Raw genomic sequence first — 23,803 nt, 5'->3', positions numbered from 1 at the left:
CTACGGACAGGAAATCTGACTCCACAGCACAGCATTTTCGTATCATTCTCCTTCCCATTTCTTTACTTCTTCATTGCTTTTTTCCCTGATCACTGGTGAATACTTTTAGCCCAGGTTCACTCTTCACTTAAAAAAATTTCACCATCTTGGGGCACCTGGGTGGCTCAGTGGGTTAAAGCCTCTGCCTTCGGCTCAGGTCATGATTCCAGGGTCCTGGGATCGAGCCCTGCATTGGGCTCTCTGCTCCTCAGGGAGCCTGCTTCCTCCTCTCTCTCTGCCTGCCTCTCTGCCTACCTGTGATCTCTGTCAAATAAATAAATAAAATCTTTAAAAAAAAAAAAAATTCACCATCAGTTCATAGAAGTTAACCTCTCTAGGCCCAAGGCAGAAAGTGAAGGTGGGGCAAGTTCATTGTCAACTACCACCGTGGTCACCAAAAAGCTCTTGGTACAAACCTCAGATTCAGTGACCTTCTATAGTTTTCAGTAGCTTCTCAAGAGTTCCTGATACTCGGGCAACTGGGTGGCTCAGTGGGTTAAAGCCTCTGCCTTCGGCTCAGGTCATGATCCCAGGGCCCTGAGATGGAGCCCTGCATCGGGCTCTCTGCTCAGCAGGGAGCCTGCTTCTCCCTCTCTCTCTGCCTGCCTCTCTGCCTGCTTGTGATGTCTGTCTGTCAAATAAATAAAATCTTTAAAAAAAAAAAAGAGTTCCGGTGTACAACAATTATTTAACCTGGACTAATGAGAAAAGAATGGAGGCAGCTTTCATATTTAAGTAATGTGTTCACGCCAGGGACAAAATGAAGATTTTGACAAACTGAGTCAAGCTCCAGCTCACTGTATGGAACACACATCTGAAAGTAAAAGAACTATGGCCACAGCAGGCACTGTTAGAGATTCTGGACACTATTAATGGTCATATTGAATTAATATTATACCTTTGAATTTTCTTTGTTGTATAGCTTGGTTTATTTTTAACTTGAAAATGTTTTGGTTTCATAGTTGTATCTTAAATTATTCGGTTTTATGTTTACACATGTATAAGTGATTTTAAAATAAAGTAATTCAAGATGGAAAAAAAAAAAGAGTTCCTGATACTCATGTCTGAAGAGGCTTAATCATTTATCATTATTAATCCCACATTATAATTAGCTTCTTATCTTTGCCTCTATCTCTAAATTTGTTTTGTTTTTGTTTTTGTTTTAAGATTTTATTTGACAGAGATCACAAGTAGGCAAAGAGGCAGGCAGAGTCAGAGAGGGAAGCAGGCTCCCTGCTCAGCAAAGAGCCAAATGCAGGCTCTGATCCCAGGACCCTGGGATCATGACGCAAGCCAAAAGCAGAGGCTCAACCTCCTGAGCCACCCAGGCGCCCCTCAATTTGTTATTCTTATTTTGCAGAAAACTACATGCCTTGCTTTTGTTTTGCCTTTAAGAATTTATGTAATAAATATTAATATATATTAAACATTAAAGGTAAAAAGCTACATATAAAGGAAAGTCCAACAGAGAGAAAAATGCTTTTACTGTTCCATAATTTTACCTGTCACGTCCAATAGTACTCCACCAGCTTCGGTAACAATAATGCCAGCTCCTGCCATATCCCAGCAGTGAATTCCCATTTCATAATAGGCATCTGCAACTCCAGCTGCCACAAGGCACATATTAACAGCTGCTGTTCCAACACCTCGGATCCTAACAAATAACATTTAAAAATCAAATTGAAAAATATCTTTCAAAAAGCCTCCTCCTCTAGTTTAATTGTTGAGAGAATTCACAAGTTAAAAAAAAAACACTTATCTAATTATCATGATATACTATACAGATGACAAAATTAATCCCCATAGAGCAATCGTTTAGTAAGCTAAACACTGAAAGATATTTTCAGGGGGAAAAAAAAGGAAGAAAATGCCATCATTCTTCTATAATGGCATGCATGTATATTCATATTTGTCTCAACGCAGGGACTGCAGCCCCATAATACAAGCAGTCTCTAGGAGGAGTAAAATATGTTATTGGTCACTGCCACATGTGTGCACATCAGTATGTGTGACTAAAGGGTTAACGGCACACCCGGGCTCTGGTGAGATGCAAGACTACCTGAAAAAAGAGTATTACAGGTTTGTACCTCTTCCCTGGAAATATCTATGTAAATATGGACACTGCTTGATAGCCATTACAGTAATAACCGATTCAAGAAAGAATCACTAATAAATGCCAAAATGAGCAAGCGCGAGACTGGTATTTACATAATATCAAATTACCTCCCCCTAACATATGTAATGCATGCATATATCATTTTATTGTGTTTTGTTTTATCACATGTCATATATATTGATTTTTTTACAAACTGAATCTATTGGTACTTCATGTCTCTTTATCACACATTTTGGTAATTCTTACAATATTTCAAAATTTTTCATTATTATGTTGATCAATGATTATGACTCACTGAAAGCTAAGATGATTAGCATTTTTAGTAATAAAATGTTAAGGTATTATGCACATTGCTTTTTTAGACATAATGCTATTATATATTTCATATACCATGGTATAATAGAAGCATGACTTATGCACTAGAAAACCAAAAAATTCATTTGACTTGCTTTATTGAGGTAGTTGTTTTATTGCTGTAGTCTAGAACCAAACCTGCAATATGAGTACCTATAATGGAAAAGCATCTTTATTATGGTCTACCAATATCAAGTGAACTAACTTATTATCACCAATAATGGGACAAAAAGCTATCAAGTACCTCCTCCTATGATGCACTAAGACATAACATTGCTTCTCTAGCATTCCTGACAAAAATGTATAACTCCAATCTTGAGGAAACCAGACAAACCCAAATCAAGGACTTACTACAAAATAACTGGCATACATTTTTTAAAAATAGCAAGAGCATAAAAGATCAAGGCCAAGTAACTGTTCCAGATTTTTTAAAATTGATGATAAATGACAACTAAATGCAATGTTTGATCCTGGGTTGAATCTTGGATCTGATTCTTTTCAAAGTTTGAATAAAATGTCACTGTATTAGATAATATATCATTGTTAACTTCCTGATTTTTACAACTGTATTATAGTTATGTTAGGGAGTATCCCCTTTATTAAAGAACACTGAAATATTTAAGAAAAAGTGTTCATCATGTCTGCAAGTAATTTTCAAGTGATTTTTACTCAAACTCCTTTTGTAATTATTTAAACCCCTTCATAAAAGGCTGTGAGATCTGTTCATTGAAAAAGAAATAACAGGAGTTGGCGGGGAGCAAGAAGATGGAGTGATAGGAGCATCCTGAGCTCAACTCCTTCCACAGATACACCAAGATAACAGCTCTATCTGTGCAAGTCACTCTGAAAAATGACCCAAAGTCTGGCAAAACAGACCTTCCAAAGTTAACTGTGGAAAGACCAAATCTTCTGCCCTCTTTAGTGAAGAAGGGGACAGAGCTGCCCTGGAACCAAACCCCCCAGGTGAGACTAACACAAACAGGAGTGACATCCCAAGTGTGGAGAAGTGAGATGATCAGACTCCATGCCAGGTACCCCAGGCACTAGGGAACCACACTGCAAAGATGAGCTCCCATAACATTTGGCTCTGATAACCAGTGAGGCTTAACTTTGAAAGCTGTTAAAATCAGCAGGGTTTAACTCCAGGTACTTTAAAAATCAGCAGGCTTAGCTCTGGAAGAGCTGAAGTGCAATGGGAAACTGTCTTTGCCCTAAAATAACCCAAAACAAAAAACCTATAATAAATATCCCAGCCTAGATACAGCATAGAAGCAGCAATTTGAAAAGTGCCTGTGGTATACACAGAAAGAGACTTATTTACTAATCACAGAACAAGTGCTGGAGGGGCAGGAATCTTCAGGAAACTTCTCCAAGAACAGAAGTATAGGCAGGCACCACTTCACTTCCTCTCCCCTAGCCTAAGTAGCCTGACACGTGTGGGAATCTGTGTAAACCCTATCCACCTATCTCACTAGCACTATATACCTCACCCTCCCCATACAGCCCACACCCCACAATTTGGTAGGTATCCCTGAAAAGAAGCTCCTGCCCACCACATCCAGTAAATAGCCCCAGCAAGGACTAGCACCACTGCAAAGTGACTCTTTCTTGGGTAGAGGCAGGGATAACCCCACACACCAGCACACCCACAGTACCAGCAACCAAACCTTTGAGCTGGCCACCCCAGGAGAGTGCCCTGCACTTGGTGTGCCTGCAGCTACAGCAAATAGACTGGTTATAGATATCTACTCTGACTGCCCACCCCTCCCACCAAAAAAAGCTTCTCAGGGAGCCCCCCAGGGAAAGTGCCCTGCCTTCTGAAGTGCCCATAGCTAAGGCAAACTAGATGTAGACACCTCCCACATACAACCATACAGTAGTCTCAGGCCTCTCAGTGTGCAGGACCAAACCTGGTATGATGTGCCCACAGCAAGCAAAATAAGACAGGTCACTGTAGCCAACTGGACTAAAGGCAAATGTGACTGGGCCACAACAGCAGGGTGCACAGAGCCCACAAAGACACCCCTGTAGTGCCTGGTTCTGATGAACAAGGGCACTGGGCTCCAGGGCACAGAAGCTTTTCTTCATAAGGCCACTACTTTCAAGACCAGGAGACAGAGTTGACCTTTTTTTTTTTTTTAAAGATTTTATTTATTTATTTGATAGAGAGATCACAAGCAGGCAGAGAGGCAGGCAGAGAGAGAGGAGGAAGCAGGCTCCCTGCTGAGCAGAGAGCCCGATGCGGGGCTCGATCCCAGGACTCCGAGATCACGACCTGAGCCGAAGGCAGCGGCTTAACCCACTGAGCCACCCAGGCGCCCCCAGAGTTGACCTTCTTAATACACAGACCCAGAGTTTGACAAAATGAGGAGAGAGAGGACTATATCCCAAATGAAAGAACAAGAAAAAAAATCGCAGCAAAAAAGCTAAATGACATGGAGATAAGCACTATGCCTGATAAAGAATTCAAAGTAATGGTCATAAAGATATTCCCCACTCAAGGGACTTGAGGAAGGAAAAAAAAAAAAAAGAAAAAGATCGCAGATCTTCAACAAAAAGATAGAAAATAAAAAAAAAAAGAACCAAACAGAGATGAACTCAATAATGGGGGGGGAAAAAACACACTAGAGGGAATCAACAGAACAAAGGATGCAAAAGAACAGAGTGGTGATCTGGAAAACGGTAATGGAAAGCAGCCAAACTGCACCAAAAAAAAAAGGAAGATAAGGAAACTCCATGATTTCATCAAGCATAATAACATAAGCATTATAGGGATCTCAGAAGGAAAAGAGAGAAAGAAAACTTATTTGAAGAAATAATAGCTGAAAACTTCCCTAACCTGGGGAAAGAAACATACCTCCATATTCAGGAGGCAGAGCATCTAAAGAGATCCACATCTCCCTACATTATCGTTACTTTCTGCCACATTAATTATTAAAAGAACTGTAAAAGCAACAAGAGCAAAAACAGTTGCATACAAAGGAAACCCCATAAGGCTATCAGCTGATTTCCTGGTAGAAACTTTGCAGGCTAGAAGACAGTGTCATGATATATTCAAAGTGCTTAAAGGAAAAAACCTGCAACCAGAATACTCTCTCCAGCAAGATAATCATTTAGAATAGAAGGAGAGATAGAGTTTCCCAGACAAACAAAAGTTAAAGGAGTTCATTACCACTAAGCTAGCTTTACACAAAATGTTGAAAGGAATTCTGAGTGGAAAGAAAAGGCCCTAACAGTAAGACAATTATGAAAGGAAGAAATTTCATGAATAAATAAAAATAAATAATAAAGGTAGGCAAATCTCTTAAAAAACCAGTATGGAGATAAAAACACAAAAGCAGTAAAATGAATTATACATACAATAATGAATCAAGGATACACAAAATAAAATTATATAAAATATAACATTCATAAAATGTGGGTGGGGAGTAAATATTTCGTGCTTTTAGAATCTGTTTGAACTTAAGTGACCCTCAACTTAATATACACTGCTATACCCATAAGATGTTATATATTAGCCTAATGGTAACTGCAAATCTAAAACCTATAATAGATAAACACACACAAAAAAGGAGATAGGAATTAAAAGTGTAACACCAAAAAGCCATCAAACCACAAGGGAAGAGAATAAGAGAAGGAATGGAGAAAAACAACCAGAAAGTAAGTCACAAAATGGCAATAAGAACATACTTATGAATAATTACTTTAAAGGTAAAAGGACAAAATGCTACAATCAAAAGATACAGGGTGATGGAAAAGATTTAAAAACAAAAAGAGAGAGAGAGAGAGAGAGAGAGAGAGACCTATCCATTTGCTGCCTATAAGAGGCCTACTTTAGACCTAAAGACATGCATACACTTAACGGACAGAAGAAGATTCCATGCAAACAGCAGTGAAACAAAAAGCCAAGGTAGCAATATTTAGATCACACAGAACGGTCTTATGTTACAGTCTCTGTTTTAAAGTCTAAGCCTGGCATTATACAATGATAAAGGGAACATTCTAAAAAGAGGATATAGTAACTGTAAATGTCTATGCACCCAACATTGGACAACCAAATATATAAAGCAACTACTAACAGGCATAAAGGGAGAAATTGACAATAATGGTAGGTGGCTTTAACACAACACTTACATCAGTGTAAGACCATCCAGAGACAAAATCAACAGGAAACAGTATCTTTGAACAACACATTAGACCAATGGACCTAACAGATATATATACAACATTCTACCTGAAAACAGCAGAATATATGTTCTTTTCAAGTGCACACAGAACATTTTCTAGAACAGATCACATGTTAAGCCATAAAACATATCTCAATAAAATCCATAAGACTGAAATCCTACAAGCATCTTTTCTGACCACAACAGTGTAACACTAGAAATCAATTACAAGAGGAAATCTAGAAAGAACACAAATACACACAGGCTAAACAACATGCTAGTAGACAATCAATGGGTCAACCAAAAAAAAAAAAATCAAAGAGGGAATAAAATCTATGGAGATAAAAGAAAATACAACTACCCAAAATCTTTGAGATGCAGCAAAAAGCAGTTCTAAGAGGGAAGTCTGTATGAATACGAGCCTAAATCAGAAACAAGAAAAATCTCAAACACCTAACCTTACATCTAAAAGATCTATAAAAATAACAAAGCCCAAAGCTAATAGAAGGAAATATTAAGGCTAGAGCAGAAATAGAGACTGAAAGAAAGAAAGAAAGAAAGAAAGAAAGAAAGAAAGAAAGAAAGAAAGAAAGAAAATGTCAGTGAAACTAGGAACTGGTTCTCTGAAAAGACAAAGCTGATAAGCCTTTAGCCAGATTCAGCAACAAAAAAAAAGAGAAAGAACTGAATCAGAAGTGAAGTAGGATAAATAACAAGTGATAGCACAGAAATGCCAAGGATTATAAGAATATTATGAAAATTATATTGGGCAACCTAGAAGAAATGAATAAATTCCTAGAAACATATAAACGTCCACACCTGAATCAGAAGAAATAGAAAATTTGAACAAACTAACTTCTAGCAGTGAAACTGAATCAGTAATCAAACTCCCAGCAAACAACAGTCTAGGACCAGATGGATTCACAGGTGCATTGTACCAAACATTTAAGGAAGAGTTAATACTAAAATAAATTTTAAAAAATAAAGAATACGTATTCTTCTCAAACTATTCCCCCAAAAAATATTAGAAGGAAAGCTCCCAAATTAATTCTATGAGGCCAGCATTACTCTGACACCAAAACCAAAGACACTACAAAAGAAGAAAACTACAGGTTAGTATCTCTGATGAACACAGATGCAAAATCCTCAACAAAATATTAGCAAGCCAAGTTCAACAAAACATTAAAATGATCATTCACCATGATCAAGTGGGATTTAATCCAAAGATGTAGGGATAGTTTAACAGTCACAAATCAATATCATACACCACATCAACAAAATGAAAAGTAAACATCACACAATCATCCCACTAGATGCAGAAAAAGTGTGACGAATTTCAATACCTATTTATGTTAAAAACCCTCAGCAAAACTGGTTTACAGGGAACATAGCTCAACATAATAAAGGCCATATATGAAAAACCCACAGCTAACATTATGCTCAATGGTAAAATACTGACTGACAGCTTTTCCTCTAAGAGCAGTAACAAGACAAGGATGTCCACTCCCATCACTTTTCTTCAACATACTGGGAGCCCCAGTTACAATAGTCACACAAGATAAAGAAATAAAAGGCATCCAAATTGGTAACGAAGAAGTAAAACTGTCACTACTGGCAGCTGCCCAGATACTGTACATAGAACACCCTAAAGACTCCACCAAAATATGATTAAAAATGAGACATGTTTACACCAAATCAATTTTTAAAAAAGATTAAAATTATGTGATGCCTTTGATTCCAGATATGCTTTCCTGCCTCTTACTGCATATCAGATTTAAGAAAGAACTAGTGACAAATGTTAAACAGACATCTGACTGCTTTTCAAATACATAAAACCAAATTAACTTTAGTGGCTTTTGATAGTTTATATAAAGAATGGCATATGGAATTTTCCCCGTTTCTCATGGGATATGTGATCATTCATAGCTCATGTCCTAGAAAGCAAATATCAAGCTCTTTCATAAATGACCCCTTGGTATTTCTATTCAGAGATAGAACTGTAGGCTGGAAGAACAATACTGCTACCTACTGGCAATGCTTCTGTTCATTTCTAATAAATATCAGAGGCTCTCAGGCAAGGGGCCTGATAGTCAGAAAAGAACATATTCTTTTAAGGATAAATGCTGCCAGAGAGTACTTAATTATCAAATAATCAAGACTGTGGTATAGATTTTACAAATGTGTTCTGAATCCTATCTTAGTCTGATCCATCTAGAGAATTTATGGCATAAAGTAAAAAAGGACTATCTTCGGTATCACAGAGATTTGAGTTTGCACCCCTACTTAGCTGCTTAAAACTGTAATCTTGAGAAAGTTTCCTCTTCAAGTTTTACTTTTCTTTTCATCAAAATGGGGATACCAACTTACTCTGGACACTGTTGTTATGGTTATAATAAATATATGCAGGAGAGTGCCGAACATCTGAAAAGTCCTCAAAGACTATATTTAAGATGAAATTATTCCGTAAACCATGATGCCAGAAAACATTACAGAAGCAAATGGATGTGCATTTTACCTAAACCAGTCCCTAAAAATTAAACTAAAGGAAATAGACCTGTAATGATTTAACTTTGCTACATAACTATCATTTACTAGTTAGGAACTTATTAGACTGTTTCTACTTAAGACATTCATTCAAATTATAACTCTCTTTACTTTCATGTGCATGTGCATGTGTAAATAACCCTTCCAAATTCACACTGAAAAAATCAGCAGAATGCAAAAGATCACAGAAAGAAATCAGTTAAGTCAGCACTTCTTGGCAATATTTTCCTTGCTCTATCTTTAAGAAAATACAAAAATAAAAGGGCACTGTTTAGTTTTTACTTCAGACCATGGAAATAGAAAAGGTTAAAGTTATAAAGCACTTATAGCTCTTTCATGAATAACATAAACATTTTATTGCCTGCAGTTAAAGTCCTTGCTTTAAAATAGTGCTGTAGCTACAGGCTTTTTTAATCATATTGCTCTTCCCTCAACGACATCATTCGACATTATATACCTTCTTTTCTTCTTCTTCTTTTTAAGTAGGCCACATGCCCAATGTGGGGCTTGAACTCATAACCCCAAGAGTAAGAGTTGCATGCTCTAGACTGAAGAAGCCAGGCACCCCTAGGTCCTATACTTTCTTGACAGGAACTTTTTTTACTTTACTTATTACAAAACAGATCACAGATCTATAGCCTAGAATTATAGTTTGTATCAGGCCAAACTGTACATGTAATGTCCGGACTCCTAAAACGAAAATCTAATGTTGGAGACAGAGAAATGGTCTGGAAGCCAGGGTTCTAGTCACATCTCCATCTACCTGTGTGATCTCAGACAGTCACTTTACCTCTCTGAACCTCAGTCAAGTCATCTACAAATAAGTCTGGATTATCAGATGTTCATTGGTCAGTTCTAAGAGTCTTTTAAGTCAATATTTTCAGAAGGCAAAAGGTAGGCATAATTGGTAGAGAAATAAAATCCCCCAAATCTGTGGTTATTATTTTTCTCTATTTTTCTTCATGAAAACAACCATAATAAAGGTCAGGAGAATTCTACTTAACATACACATTAACTATACTAAATTTAAGAACCTCAAAACTCTAGCTTCTCTTTTAAGGACAAATGTATATACCTGTTTAATATTTGCTTTTAATTTCTTCATCTACAAAACTTCCATTATAGAAGGACTCTGAGGTTTGGAACATAATAGTAGCATTCTGATTTAAAACTATTATCTTCCTCCCAAAATAAAAATAAAATCAACGAGGACAAGTAAAACCTATAGGAACCATTCCTTCAGCAATTCTAGGAACTAGAAAACATAATTTCTCTGTAACTAGAGGGAAAACAGAAAAATCCTAATAGAGCACTGCAAGCTTGAGGATACAGAGTTGGGAGGGAGGCAGAAAAGACTCTGTCACAAGGAGGAAAAGGGAGCAGAAGAGCCAGAGGGAACACAGACAAAGCTACCTTAAGAAAGAGAAAGTGAGGAGAGGAAGCAAGATGGCGGAAGAGTAGAAGACTGAAATATCATAATGTCCCAGGAGTTCAGCTTGATAGTTATCAAACCATTCTGAACACCTACAAACTCAACAGGAGATAGAAGAGCAGCAATTCTAGGAATAGAAAATCAACTACTTTCCGGATGGTGGTAGGGCATGCAGAGAAGTGAATCCAAAGCGATGGGATGATAGACCATGGTGGGAGAGGCCAGCTCCTGGCAAGTGACAGAGCACAAAATTGGAACTTTTATAAGTATGCTCCACTGAAGGATGTAGTTCCAGAGGCTAAGCGGGGTGGGTAGAGCCCTTGGAGGGACAGTGTGGTTTCAGGACCCGCAGGGTGACAGAAAGACCAGGGGTGCCTGGGTGTGGCAAAGCTCCCAGGTATCAGAGCAGGAAAGCCGGCTACAGACATGGAGCTAAGGAGTGCAATCTCAGCTCGGGGTTACCTTGATCTGAGATCCGAGGCACAGTCAAGCCACTGCTCTTCCAGTAGGGACCCTACAAGTGGCAGATCCAGAAAGAACCCCTCCTTCCTCCTCTGGGAGGAGCAGCCCAGGAGCACACTGCAGGAAGCTGCTGGGTTTGGAAAGTCCAAATGGGGTTTGGAAAGTCCAAATGCACCAGACATAGAAACACAGTCACAGGCGGGATGAGCACAGAGTGTGGCCGGAGATCAGGGAGATGGGAGGGAGTGACTGCTTTTCTCTGAGGGTGTACTGAGGAGTGAGGCCCTGAGCTCTGGGCTCCTATGGGCTGGAGACTGGGATGCTGCCATCCTCATTCTCTTCCAAAGCTGTATGGAGAGCATTCAGGGAACAAAAGCTCCCAAGAGCAAACCCAAGTAGATTACTTAGCCCGGCCCTTGGCAAGGGCGGTGCAATTCCGCCTCAGGCAAAGACAGTTGAGAATCACTGCAAAAGGCCCCTCCATCAGAAGAGCAGCAAGAACATCCATCCAAGACCAAGCTCACTGATCAATGAGAACTGCAGAACTCCAGAGCTAGGGGAAAACAACACATAGAATGCATGGCTTTTTTCCCAAGATCCTTAAGTCTTTCAAAGTTAACTTTTATAAATTTTATTTTTTTCTTATTCTACTTTTTTAACTTTTCCTCTTTCCTATTTATATGGTTTTTAATGATTATATCTTATCAATACCTTTTAAAAAAATCTTATTAAATTTTCATTGTTATAGTCATATTCTATGCCTTCATTGTATTTAACCTTATTTTTTGTACACAGAAAGGATTTTTTTTCTTTAAAAATTTGGGATACAATTTCTTCTAATAGATCAAAATATACCCTAAATCTAGCACATGGCTTTGTTCTACTCTCCAGCCTGATCACATTCTCTCTTTTTTTTTCCCCTTTTTCCAACCAACCTCTTATCAATTCCTTTTTCAGAATCATTTTGAATTTTCATCTTTACAGTCATATTCCAACCCTTCACCATGTTTACCCTTATTTTTGTGTATATATATAAGTTTTTTCTTTCTTTAAAATCTCTTCTAACAGACCAAAATACACCCAAAATCAAGTGGTGGCTCTGTTCTATTCACCAGCCTAATCTTTTTTTTTTTTTCCCCCTTTCTTCTCCCTCCAGTTTCGGGTCTCTTCCAATTGGCTTAGTGTACATTTTTCTCGGGTCGTTGCTACCCTTTTAGTATTTTGTCCTCTTATTCATCTATTCTTATCTGGGTAAAATGACGGTAGAAAACTCACCTCAAAAAAAAGAACAAGAGGAAATACTGACAGTGACTGACTTAATCAATATGGACATTAGTAAGATGTGAACCAGAGTTCAGAATAACGATTATGAGGGTGCTAGCTGGGCTCAAAAAAAGCATGACAGACACTAGAGAATCCCTTTCTGGAGAAACAAAATCCCTTTCTGGAGAAATAAAAGAACTAAAACCTAACCGAGTTGAAATAAAAAAAGCTATTAAAAAGGTGCAATAAAAAATGGAGGCTCCTACTACTAGGATGAGTGAAGCAAAAGAGAGATTTAGTGATATAGAAGACCAAATGATGGAGAACAAAGAAGCTGAGAAAAAGAGAGATAAACAACTACTGGACTGTGAAGGGAGAATATGAGAGATAAGTGATACTATAAGACAAAACAATAGTAGAATAATTGGGATCCCAGAAGAAGAAGAGAGAGAGGGGCAGAAGGTATATTGGTGCAAATTATAGCAGAGAATTTCCCTAATTTGGTGAAGGGAACAAGCATCAAAATCCAGGAGGGCACAGAGAACCCCCCTCAAAATCAATAAAATAGGTCCGCATCCCATCATCTAATAGTAAAACATCTCAGTGGCAAAGAGAAAATTTTGAAAGCAGCTCAGGACAAGAGGTCTGTAACATAACAACAGAAGAAATATTGCATTGGCAGCAGACCTATCCACAGAGACCTGGCAGGCCGGAAAGGACTGGCATGATATATTCAGAGCACTAAATGAGAAAAATATGCAGCCAAGAATACTATATCCAGCTAGGCTATGATTGAAAATGGAGAGATAAAAAGCTTCCAGGACAAACAAAAATTAAAAGAATTTGTAAACACCAAACCAGCCCTACAGGAAATATTGAAAGGGGTCCTCTAAGCAAAGAGAGAGCCTAAAAGTAACAGACCCAAAGGGAAAGGAAACAATATACAGTAACAGTCACCTTACAGGCAATACAAGGGCACTAAATTCATAACTTTCAATAGTTACCCTGGATGTAAATGGGCTAAATGCCCCAATCAAAAGACAATGGGTATCAGAATGGATAAAAAAACAAGACCCATTGATATGCCGTCTGCAAGAAACTCATTTTAGACCCAAAGACACTTCCAGATTTAAAGTGAGGGGGCAGAGAACAATTTACCATGCTAATGGACATCAAAAGAAAGCAGGAGTGGCAATCCTTATATCATATCAATTAGATTTTAAGCCAAGGACTATAATAAGAGATGAAGAAGGACACTATATCATACTTAAAGGGTCTGTCCAACAAGATCTAACAATTTTAAACATCTATGTCCCTAACATGGGAGCAGCCAATTATATAAACCAATTAATTACAAAAGCAAAGAAACACATCAACAATAATACAGTAATAGTAGGGGACTTTAACACCCCCCCCTGAAATGGATAGATCATCTCAGCAAGAGATCAACAAGGAAACAAAGGCTTTAAATGACACATTGGACCAGATGGACATCACAGATATACTCAGAACATTCCATCCCAAAGCAACAGAATACACATTCTTCTCTAGTGCACATGGAATATTCTCCAGAATAGATCACATCCTAGATCACAAATCAGGTCTCAACAAGTACCAGAGGATTGGGATCATTCCCTGCCTATTGTCAGACCACAATGCTCTGAAGCTAGAACTCAATCACAAGAGGAAAGTTGGAAAGAACTCAAATACATGGAGGCTAAAGAGCATCCTACTAAAGAATGAATGGGTCAACCAGGAAATTAAAGAAGAACTGAAAAAATTCATGGAAACAAATGAAAATTAAAATACAACTGTTCAAAATCTTTGGGACACAGCAAAGGCGGTCCTGAGAGGAAAGTATATAGCAATACAAGCCTTTCTCAAGAAACAAGAAAGGTGCCTGCCATTCTGTCTGCCTGTGCTAGCTCTCTCTCCCTCTCTCTCTCTGACAAATAAATAAAATCTTAAAAAAAAAAAAAAAAAAAAGAAACAAGAAAGGTCTCAAGTACACAACCTAACCCTACAACCTAAAGGAGCTGGAGAAAGAAGAGCAAAGAAAGCCTAAACCTAGACGGAGAAGAGAAATAATAAAGATCAGAGCAGAAATCAATGAAATAGAAACCAAAAGAACAGTAGAACAAATCAACAAAACTAGGAGCTGGTTCTTTGAAAGAATTGAAAAAGACTGATAAACCCCTGGCCAGACTTATCAAAAAGAAAAGAGAAAGGACCCAAATTAATAAAATCACAAATGAAAGAGGAGAGATCACAACCAACACCAAAGAAATACAAACAACTATAAGATCATATTATGAGCAACTCTACACCAGCAAATATGACAATCTGGAAGAAATGGATTCATTCCCAGAGACATATAAACTACCAAAACAGAACCAGGAAGAAATAGAAACCCTGAACAGACCTATAACCAGTAAGGAGATTGAAGCAGTCAACAAAAGTCTCCCAAGAGACAACAGCCCAGGGCCAGATGGCTTCCCAGGGGCATTCTACCAAACATTTAAAGAATTAATACCTATTCTCCTGAGACTGTTCTAAAAAAATAGAAGGAAAACTTCCAAACCCATTTTATGAGGCCAGCATTACCATGATCCCAAAACCAGACAGAACCCATCAAAAAGGAGAATTACAGATCAATATCCTTGATGAACACAGATGTGAAAGTTCTCACCAAAATGTTAGCCAATAGGATCCAACAGTACATTAAAAGGATTATTCACCACGACCAAGTGAGATTTATTCCTGGGCTGCAAGGTTGGTTCAACATCCACAAATCAACCAATGTGATACAATACATTAATTAAAGAAAGAACAAGAACCATATGATACTCTCAATAGATGCTGAAAAAGCATTTGACAAAGTACAGCATCCTTTCTTGATCAAAACTCTTCAAAGTGTAGGGACAGAGGGTACATATTTCAATATCATCAAAGCCATCTATGAAAACCTAGGAATAAACCTAACCAAAGAGGCAAAAGATCTGTAATCAGAAAACTATAAAGTACTCATGAAAGAAATTGAGGAAGACACAAAGAAATGGAAAAACGTTCCATGCTCAAGGACTGGAGGAATAAATATTGTGAAAATGTCTATGCTACCTAAAGCAATCTACACATTTCATGCAATCCCTATCAAAATACCATCATTTTTTTTCAAAGAAATGGAACAAATAATCCTAAAATTTATATGGAACCAGAAAAGTCCCCAAATAGCCAGAGGAATGCTGAAAAAGAAAGCCAAAGTTGGTGGCATCACAATTCCAGACTTCAAGCTCTATTACAAAGCTGATATCATCAAGACAGTATGGTACTGGCACAAAACAGACACATAGATCAATGGAACAGAATAGAGAGCCCAGAAATGGACCCTAAATTCTACAGTCAATTAATCTTCAACAAAGCAGGAAAGAATGTCTAATGGAAAAAAGACAGTCTTTTCAACAAATGGTGCTGGGAAAATTGACAATCACATGCAGAAGAATGAAACTGGACCATTTCTTTACATCACGCACAAAAATAGACTCAAAATGGATGGAAGACTTCAGTGTGAGACAGAGATCCATCAAAATCCTTGAAAAGAACACAGGCAGCAACCTCTTCAACCTCAGTCGCAGTAACTTTTTCCTAGAGACATCACCAAAGGCAAGGGAAGCAAGGACAAAGATGAACTTTTGGGACTTCATCAAGATCAAAGCTTTCGCACAGCAAAGGAAGCAGTCAGCAAAACCAAAAGACAACTGACAGAATGGGAGAAGATATTTGCAAGTACATATCAGATAAAGGACTGGTATCTAAAATCTATAAAGAACTTCTCACACTCAACAGTTAAAGAACAAAGAATCCAATCAAGAAATGGGCAGAAGACATGAACAGACATTTCTCCAAAGAAGACATCCAAACGGCCAACAGACACATGAAAAAGTGTTCCATATCACTCGGCATCAGGGAAATACAAATCAAAACCACAGTGAGATACTACCTCACACCAGTCAGAATGGCTAAAATTAACAAGTCAGGAAATGACAGGTGTTGGTGAGGATGCAGAGAAAGGGGAACCCTCCTACACAATTGGTGGGAACGTAAGCTGGTGCAACCACTCTGGGAAACAGTATGGAGGTTCCTCAAAAAGTTGAAAATAGTGCCACCCTATGACCCAGTAATTGCACTACTGGGTATTTACCCTAAAGATATAAATATAGTGATCCAAAGGGGCACGTGCACCCAAATGTTTAGAGCAGCAATGTCCACAATAGCCAAACTATGGAAAGAACCTAGATGTCCATCAACAGATGAACAGATAAAGAAGATGTGGTATATATATACAATGAAATACTATGTAGTCATCAAAAGAAATGAAATCTTGCCATTTGCAACGACATGGATGGAACTAGAGGGTATTATGCTGAGCGAAAGAACTCAATGAGAAAGACAATTATCACATGATCTCACTGATACGAGGAAATTGAGAGGAAGGGTGGGGGGCTTTGGGGGGTCAGAAAGGCAAAAATGAAACAAGATGGGATCAGGAGATAGACATACCATAAAAGACTCTTAATCACACGAAACAAACTGAGGGTTGCTGGGGGGTGGGGAGGTAGGGAAAGGGTGGCTGGGTTATGGACACTGGGAAGAGTATGTGCGATGGTGAGTCCTGTGAAATGTGTAAGCCTGATGATTCACAGACCTGTACCCCTGGGGCAAATAATACATTATACGTTAATTTAAAAAAAAAAGTGAGACAAACATAAAAATGCTGAACAACATGTAAGGATTGCTAATTCATAGTCCTGCTACAGGGAAGGGGCTGGGAAAAAAAGTAGAACCTCAACTCACAGCCACAAGGAAGCTATACTTCTTGGGGAGAGTCAGGTAAGATTGGTTATTCTACATATATGTGCAATCTAAAAACAAAACAGGATAAAAAAAAACAACTGATCTCTTAGAGAACATATTGGTGGGTGCCAGGGGTGGGAGGTTTAGGGGATTGGCAAAATGGGTAAAGGAGATCCAAAGGTACAAATTTCCAGTTATAAAATAAGTCATGGGGATATACTACACAGTAACTACAGTTAGTAATACTGTACTGCATATTTGAAAGTTGCTAAGAAAGTAGATCTTAAAAGTTCTCACAAGATGAACAAAATCTGTATGTGGTGATGTTAACTAGACTTACTGTGGTGATCGTTTCACAATATATCCAAATATGAAATCACTATTCTGTATACTTGAAACTAAAATAATGTGTAATTTATTGCAAAAAAAAAAAAAAAGGGAGAGAGGTGGCACCTCTTTTAGACAAAGAATTGATGGAAAAGAATTAGGCATGAAAAAATAAGGATCCTACAGAAATGAAAGAGAAATAAGACAGGCCAACCCTCACCGCCCACCACAATTTAATAGATTATCAGAAAGGAAATTGTACAGAAGGTCAGAACTGACAGAAAAACAGGCACCAGAAACCCTGGTCACAAAATAAAACAGAATAGAAAAAAAGAGACCATAATCACATAAAACTACTATAAAATATCAGGTATTTGCTAATGAAAGTATTTGGGATTTTTTTTTTTTTTTTGCCTGATACAGTCTCCCCCCAAAACTCAACAATGAAGCTATAAAAAACTGAAAATGAAATCAATCCAACCTGAATTAAATATCCTCAAATAAATATTTGTAAATATAGGGGCAGGGGAGGGTGTTAAATGAGAAATACAAAAACTACTGCAGAAACTGTGGGGGGAGGGTGTGGAGAAAGAAAGAAAAAAAAATGAGTGAACCCAGAAAAGGTGGCGGAGGGGAGAGACAAAATTAAATCAGGAATGAAATCCCAATCACAAGGTACCTGAAGGACAACATATGCCAATAAAAATCTAATCAAAGGCAATGAAGAAAGGAAATACAGGAAAGTAGTAAAAAGGGCTAGAGAGAGAGTAGCTGAAAAAGAAGACACAAAGGAAACAGCATTCCTACTAGTGCCCTGATGAAAATGAAAACAGAACAGAAAATGAAAATGAGAACTGAACTAGTATTTAAAACTGTAACTCAAAAAAATTATCCTGGATGAAAAAAGACCTGAATATACATGTTAAAGGATGAAATTCTGCCAGAATGGGCAATTCCAAGATCTGTCCTTGTAAAGCTATTAGCCATGGAAGATTAAAAGAAAAAAAAATTCTCAGAGTCTCCAAGTAAAACATGATTTTTTTTTTTTTAAGACTTATTTATTTGTCCGAGAGAAAGAGAATGCACATGTGAACAAGCACACACAAGCAGGGGGAGCGGCAGGCAGAGGGAGAAGCAGGCTCTCTGCTGAGGAAGGAGCTTGATGTGGGACTGGACCCCAGGACCCTGGGATCATGACCTAAGCCAAAGTCAGACGTTTAACCAACTGAGCCACCCAGGCATCCCAAAATATGAATTTAAAAGCCAAGAAAATTAGAATGGCATCAGATTTCTCAAAAGCAACATACAAAGCAAGGCAACAGTAAAACAGCCTTTTCAAGACATTTAGTTCATACTGTTTCTTAAGGATATTATATCCAGCCAAGCTGTTCAAGTTTCAAGGCCAAAGAAAAACAGTACGGAATGTGCTAGAACTCATGGAGTCTTATGCACATGTGCTCTTCTCAAGGAATCTATAGAGGATGAGCTATATATGAGCTATGCTTGCCGTCCTTTCCTAAAGTCAAGCAAAAAACTAAGACCAATGTATAAGACAGGTAAAGTAGACAAAAAAATAAACAACATAATAAGGTTCATCTTTAGGCTATATATCAAATACTATACCCTAATAATGGAGAATATACTTTTTTTTTAATATGTACAGAACTGTCCCCAAAATTAATCATATACTAGGCACAAACAAAATATTAGTAAGCTCAACAGCAGATTCATTATAATGTAATAAAACTACTAAAATTAAAAATATTCCTTATTTAAATTTAAGAACACAACTCTCAGGTGAAAGAGGAAATACAAATTACAGATTTTGTGAAAAATAATTAATGAAAACCCTACATATTATTATCTGTGGGATACATTTAAAACAGCAGTAAGATAAAAATTCATAGCCTAAACACTTATATTAATAAAAAAAATTAAAGAATAAAAATAAATTCAAGACAGGAGAAAAACTGTATATCAGATTAATAAATCATAATCCTGGCTCTCTAGGAGGAAAAAAATGACAAAACACTAAGTAATTTAATTAAGATTTCCAAAAAGAAAAAAGCACAACTATAAAAAAGAACAAGTAACAAGGGAGAAGTAACTATTGATAGAAACCTGAAAGAAATTATAAGAGTCTAGCTTGTATTCTTCTATGAAAATAATTTGAAAACTGAGAGGAAGTGGGTAATTTCTTAGGCTGTGGAAATATTCAGATCAAAAGTGACTGAAGAGATGTGACAACTATATTCATGCTTGACCCTACACTGACTTGCACTGGAGGAAGAAAATGCTACAAAAGACATTATTAGGTCAACTGCAGAAACTAAATATTGATGGTAGATTAGATAAAATGTAAATTTATAAAGTCAACAATTGTATTGTGGTCATGAAAAAAAATCCCCAATCTCAGGAAATAAAATTGAAGTATTTTGGAGCCATAATATACGTAATTTACCCTAAAACAGTCCAGAGGATAAAAGGTGTATATCCACTCGTGTATGCACGCATTCATGTATACACACACACACACACACACACACACACACACACAAAGGAAATGATGAGATGATAAAGCAAATGGAATAAAATGTTAACAGGTGAATCTGAGTAAAGAGTATCCTTTTTTTTCCCATTATTTCTGCAAATTTTGTTAAGTTTGAAATTGTTCTCAGATAAAAAAGTTTTTTAAATTATATTACAAAATTATAATTATGGGAGTGATCCCAAGCCTGTTAATGGAAAATTTATTCTGAAAAGGTTAAATTCTCTGGAACTTTAGGGAAGAAATGAAAAGAGCTTACCCATGAATAGGAATGCACAAAAGCTTTTCCAGATTAGAAAGAACAATTCTTATAGTCTCTGGTGTTCTGGAAGAGCCAAACTCTGTCACCAAAAGTGATTTGGTAATATCTAAAAGAAAATGTTTTAAATAATCACTAAAGTTTAGTAATAAGAACTCTGATTAAAAAATGTGATCCTTGTAATTCAAAATAAAATAGGACCATTTTCATTCCTCGTCCTAGTTGTACCATATTTCTTTCATTCTAAGCCTTGAAGTATTAAAATTCTGATAAATTTATTATCCTTAAGTGGTTGTTTTCATAATCAAGGAGTCTGCTTCTTTGAACATCCCCCCAAAATATAAAATATAACCAATTTGCTTGCATGCATGATACCTTTAGTGGGAAATAAGCAAATACCTTAAATATTTAAAAAGAATTTACAAAATAAATAATTTAAATATCGGTTTGAAATAAAACAAAAGTTTAAACTGAATGGTGGCTGACCTCCATTTACTAAATTGATGGATTACCCAATGCTTTCCATTCCGTCTTTGAAACAACATGATTGAAGCTCATAACACACTCAACACCTTTGGCTAAGAGACTCCCTGTGTAGCGTACCCTACACTTCATCTCCTTCCACCAACTGTTCTAAACATGTTCACAATTACTGTTTCTTCTAATAATCTGATAATCTAATTAAGAATTATAAAATGCAAAAAAATTATAAAAAGGGAAACGTTTAGTTTCTACAAAAGCTACCACATTACTTTTCTTTTTTTTTGCATTTGAAATGCTTCAATTTTTTTAAATTTTTTTTTCAGTGTTCCAAGATTCATTGTTTATGCACCCCACCCAGTGTTCCATGCAATACAAGCCCTCCTTAATACTCAGCACCAGGCTCACCCAACCCCTCATCCCCCTCCCCTCCAAAACCCTCAGTTTGTTCTTAGAGTCCACAGTCTCTCATGGTTTGTCTCCCCCTCCGATTTCCCCCAACTCACTTCTCTTCTCCATCTCCCATTTCCTCCATGTTATTCCTTATGCTCCACAAGTAAATGAAACCATATGATAACTGACTCTCTCTGCTTGACTTATTTCACTCAGCACTTTGATAAGATGCATGTTTTTTCACATGTTATCTTAAAAATTAGGATATGTCCCAATCTTTAGGGTCTTAGAGTTCAATAAAAAGAAAAGGAACTAAAAATCTGCTCTCAACTTCAGTGTCTGAGGAAAAAATTATAAAAGTGTAGGGGGATTCTGAACTTAGATTGATTTGCAAGTATGTTTAAGTTCTTGCTGCACTTAAAAGAATCTGAAGTACAAACTGTGGGAAATTTTGGACATGGTTTATGGAAAAAAAGGGACTCAAAAGTTCAATGAGCTGTCACATAGAAGACAAAATGCCAATCATCAAGGTCACAAAAAATGTACAGACCTCATTTTTAATGATTCCCAACATTAACAGACTTTTTTCCCCTAGATTTACAGTCTATCAACTGGTCCCAGTGACATCAGATCAGAGGAATTTGACAAAGAATTTGAGATGTAGTGGCTGAAACAATAAACCATGAACTTCACAGGGGCAGGAAGCCATTCTTATTCATCTTTCTATCCCCAGCATTTAGCAAGCCGGTGAGTCTGAGTGGTGTTTGCCGGATTATACTTTCTTCCTTGGTTCCACTACCACATTCAAAATTGTGGTGGAAATAAAAATGTAAAGGGAAAAGACACGTAATTTACGAATCTGTTAAAAACCAGGAGAACTCCATTGGTTAACTCAAAAATAATGAAAAACATGTATAGAATATCAACCACACCAAAAATGAGAGAATAAACCTACCTTCCTGTTGTGAAACCTGTAATTTTTGACCATTACAAAAGGCTCCTTTTCCTTTCCTGCCAGTATACATCTTATCCTCCAGGCAACTGTATACCACTCCAAATTCCATCTGCAGAAGGAAAAAAGTTTCCTTTATCAAACCTGAGTATTTTTCATCATTAAATCAATACTTTTTTTTAAGGCAGTAACAAAAAAATCTGTATACTGAGAATGTTTTCAAATAACTATTATGGGATACTTAAAATGCTAATTTCCAGCTTAAACAGAGGAAAGAGGTCATCAGACTTGAATCACTGACTCTTGTCCCATCCATTTCTCAACTTAAGAGGACCCACCTTGACCTCTCACCCTCCTGCCTCAGACAGGTAAGTATTTCCTACTTTCTAAGGTGAATCTTCCTTCCATATTGATTCCAACCCTCTCGAATGTCTTTGAAATACTCCTCTACCAACTGAGCCTCCTTCTCTCAGATTTCCATTCTGATACTTTCACACCAAATTTCTACCTCCCCCACAAAATTTTCAAGATATTATCTTCTCCTTTTCCCTTCACTGCCTAAAGGGTAGTCTATACCTCACCTCTTTTATTCTCCTCTTAACAAAAATTACAATTTGGCTTCTGCCCTGATCACACACACTTCCAAAACTTCCCCGAAAGAGATTACCTGTGACCTCCTACTAACCAAATACCATATATTGGCGACTGCTGACCATCATCCATACTTTATTACTTAATCCAGTACTCCCATGTTTCTGGCAGTATACGTAGTCCTACCTCTTTCACCAATCTGTCTTTGTATCACTTTTTCTGAGGACCTTGTTCTCTGTCCAACCCTTAAAAGTGGTGTAGGTCAGGATTTGTTCACTCTTCCATTTCTTCCATCCCCTTCTTGGATGTCTATATTCTTAGAGGTTTGTTCTTTTCAGTTCATAAATTCAACTACCACATTTAACTGTGGCCTGTACCACCTACAACCACACTATCACAGGGAAGAACCTATGCTTCCATTAATCTTGCAGAAACCTCAACCAAAGAGGTCAAAGATCACTCATTACCTGATCACACATCATTCCTTCCCCAAATGTCTTCTTCAAATTTTGGGTTTATTTTTGGTTCTGGCATTTCCTCAACCACCCTCACTGCCCCATCTTAGTTTAGAATCACCCACCCTGCCCCTCTGGTATGATCTCTGCATTGCTAGAATTATCTGTCACCCTGTACTTGAAGAACCTCTACTGGTTTTCTACAGCCTAAAAATAAATGTTCTGGCCTAGACAAGCCACAGTGCCTCACAATAAAACCACAACTAACTCGCCTCATCATTTCTGCCCCTGCCACTTTCAGAGTTCACTCATAATGAACATCTCGTTCCCTACACACATCATGCTCTTCTCCAAGCTGTTCTGATTAAAATACTTTCCTCCGTTTCTTCTTTATCTGAAAAATTCCTCCTTTTCTAAAAGCCAACTCACATGACCAAACTCTAAAGACCCCTTCTGTTATGAAAATTTTCCCCAAACCACTCTTGGGCAGAACTGGATACACCCTCTTCATGTTCTCACAGCATTTGTTTCATAGTTCCACTATGTATTTATCTGTCTGCACATCTAACTT

The 23,803-nt window shown here is 37.4% G+C and overlaps 1 protein-coding gene across 2 annotated transcripts in view; it reads right to left on the bottom strand.

Moving 5' to 3' along the window:
- IMPA1 (inositol monophosphatase 1) overlaps positions 1-23,803 on the bottom strand; it is a 34,178-nt gene that overhangs the window by 2,268 nt on the left and 8,107 nt on the right. For both annotated transcript variants that reach the window (XM_032869116.1, XM_032869117.1), the window contains exons 6-8: positions 22,190-22,298; positions 20,362-20,470; positions 1,542-1,693 (exon numbers count right to left, since the gene is read on the bottom strand). In XM_032869116.1, coding sequence (XP_032725007.1) covers positions 1,542-1,693; positions 20,362-20,470; positions 22,190-22,298 — 370 coding nt within the window. The remainder of the gene's footprint in view (positions 1-1,541; positions 1,694-20,361; positions 20,471-22,189; positions 22,299-23,803) is intronic.

This window comes from Lontra canadensis, unplaced genomic scaffold (assembly GCF_010015895.1).
Source record: "Lontra canadensis isolate GAN:19392208 unplaced genomic scaffold, GSC_riverotter_1.0 scaffold37, whole genome shotgun sequence".
NCBI lineage: Eukaryota > Metazoa > Chordata > Mammalia > Carnivora > Mustelidae > Lontra > Lontra canadensis.
The sequence above is the reverse complement of the archived record's forward strand: the minus strand, read 5'-3'. Positions and strand labels throughout refer to the sequence as shown.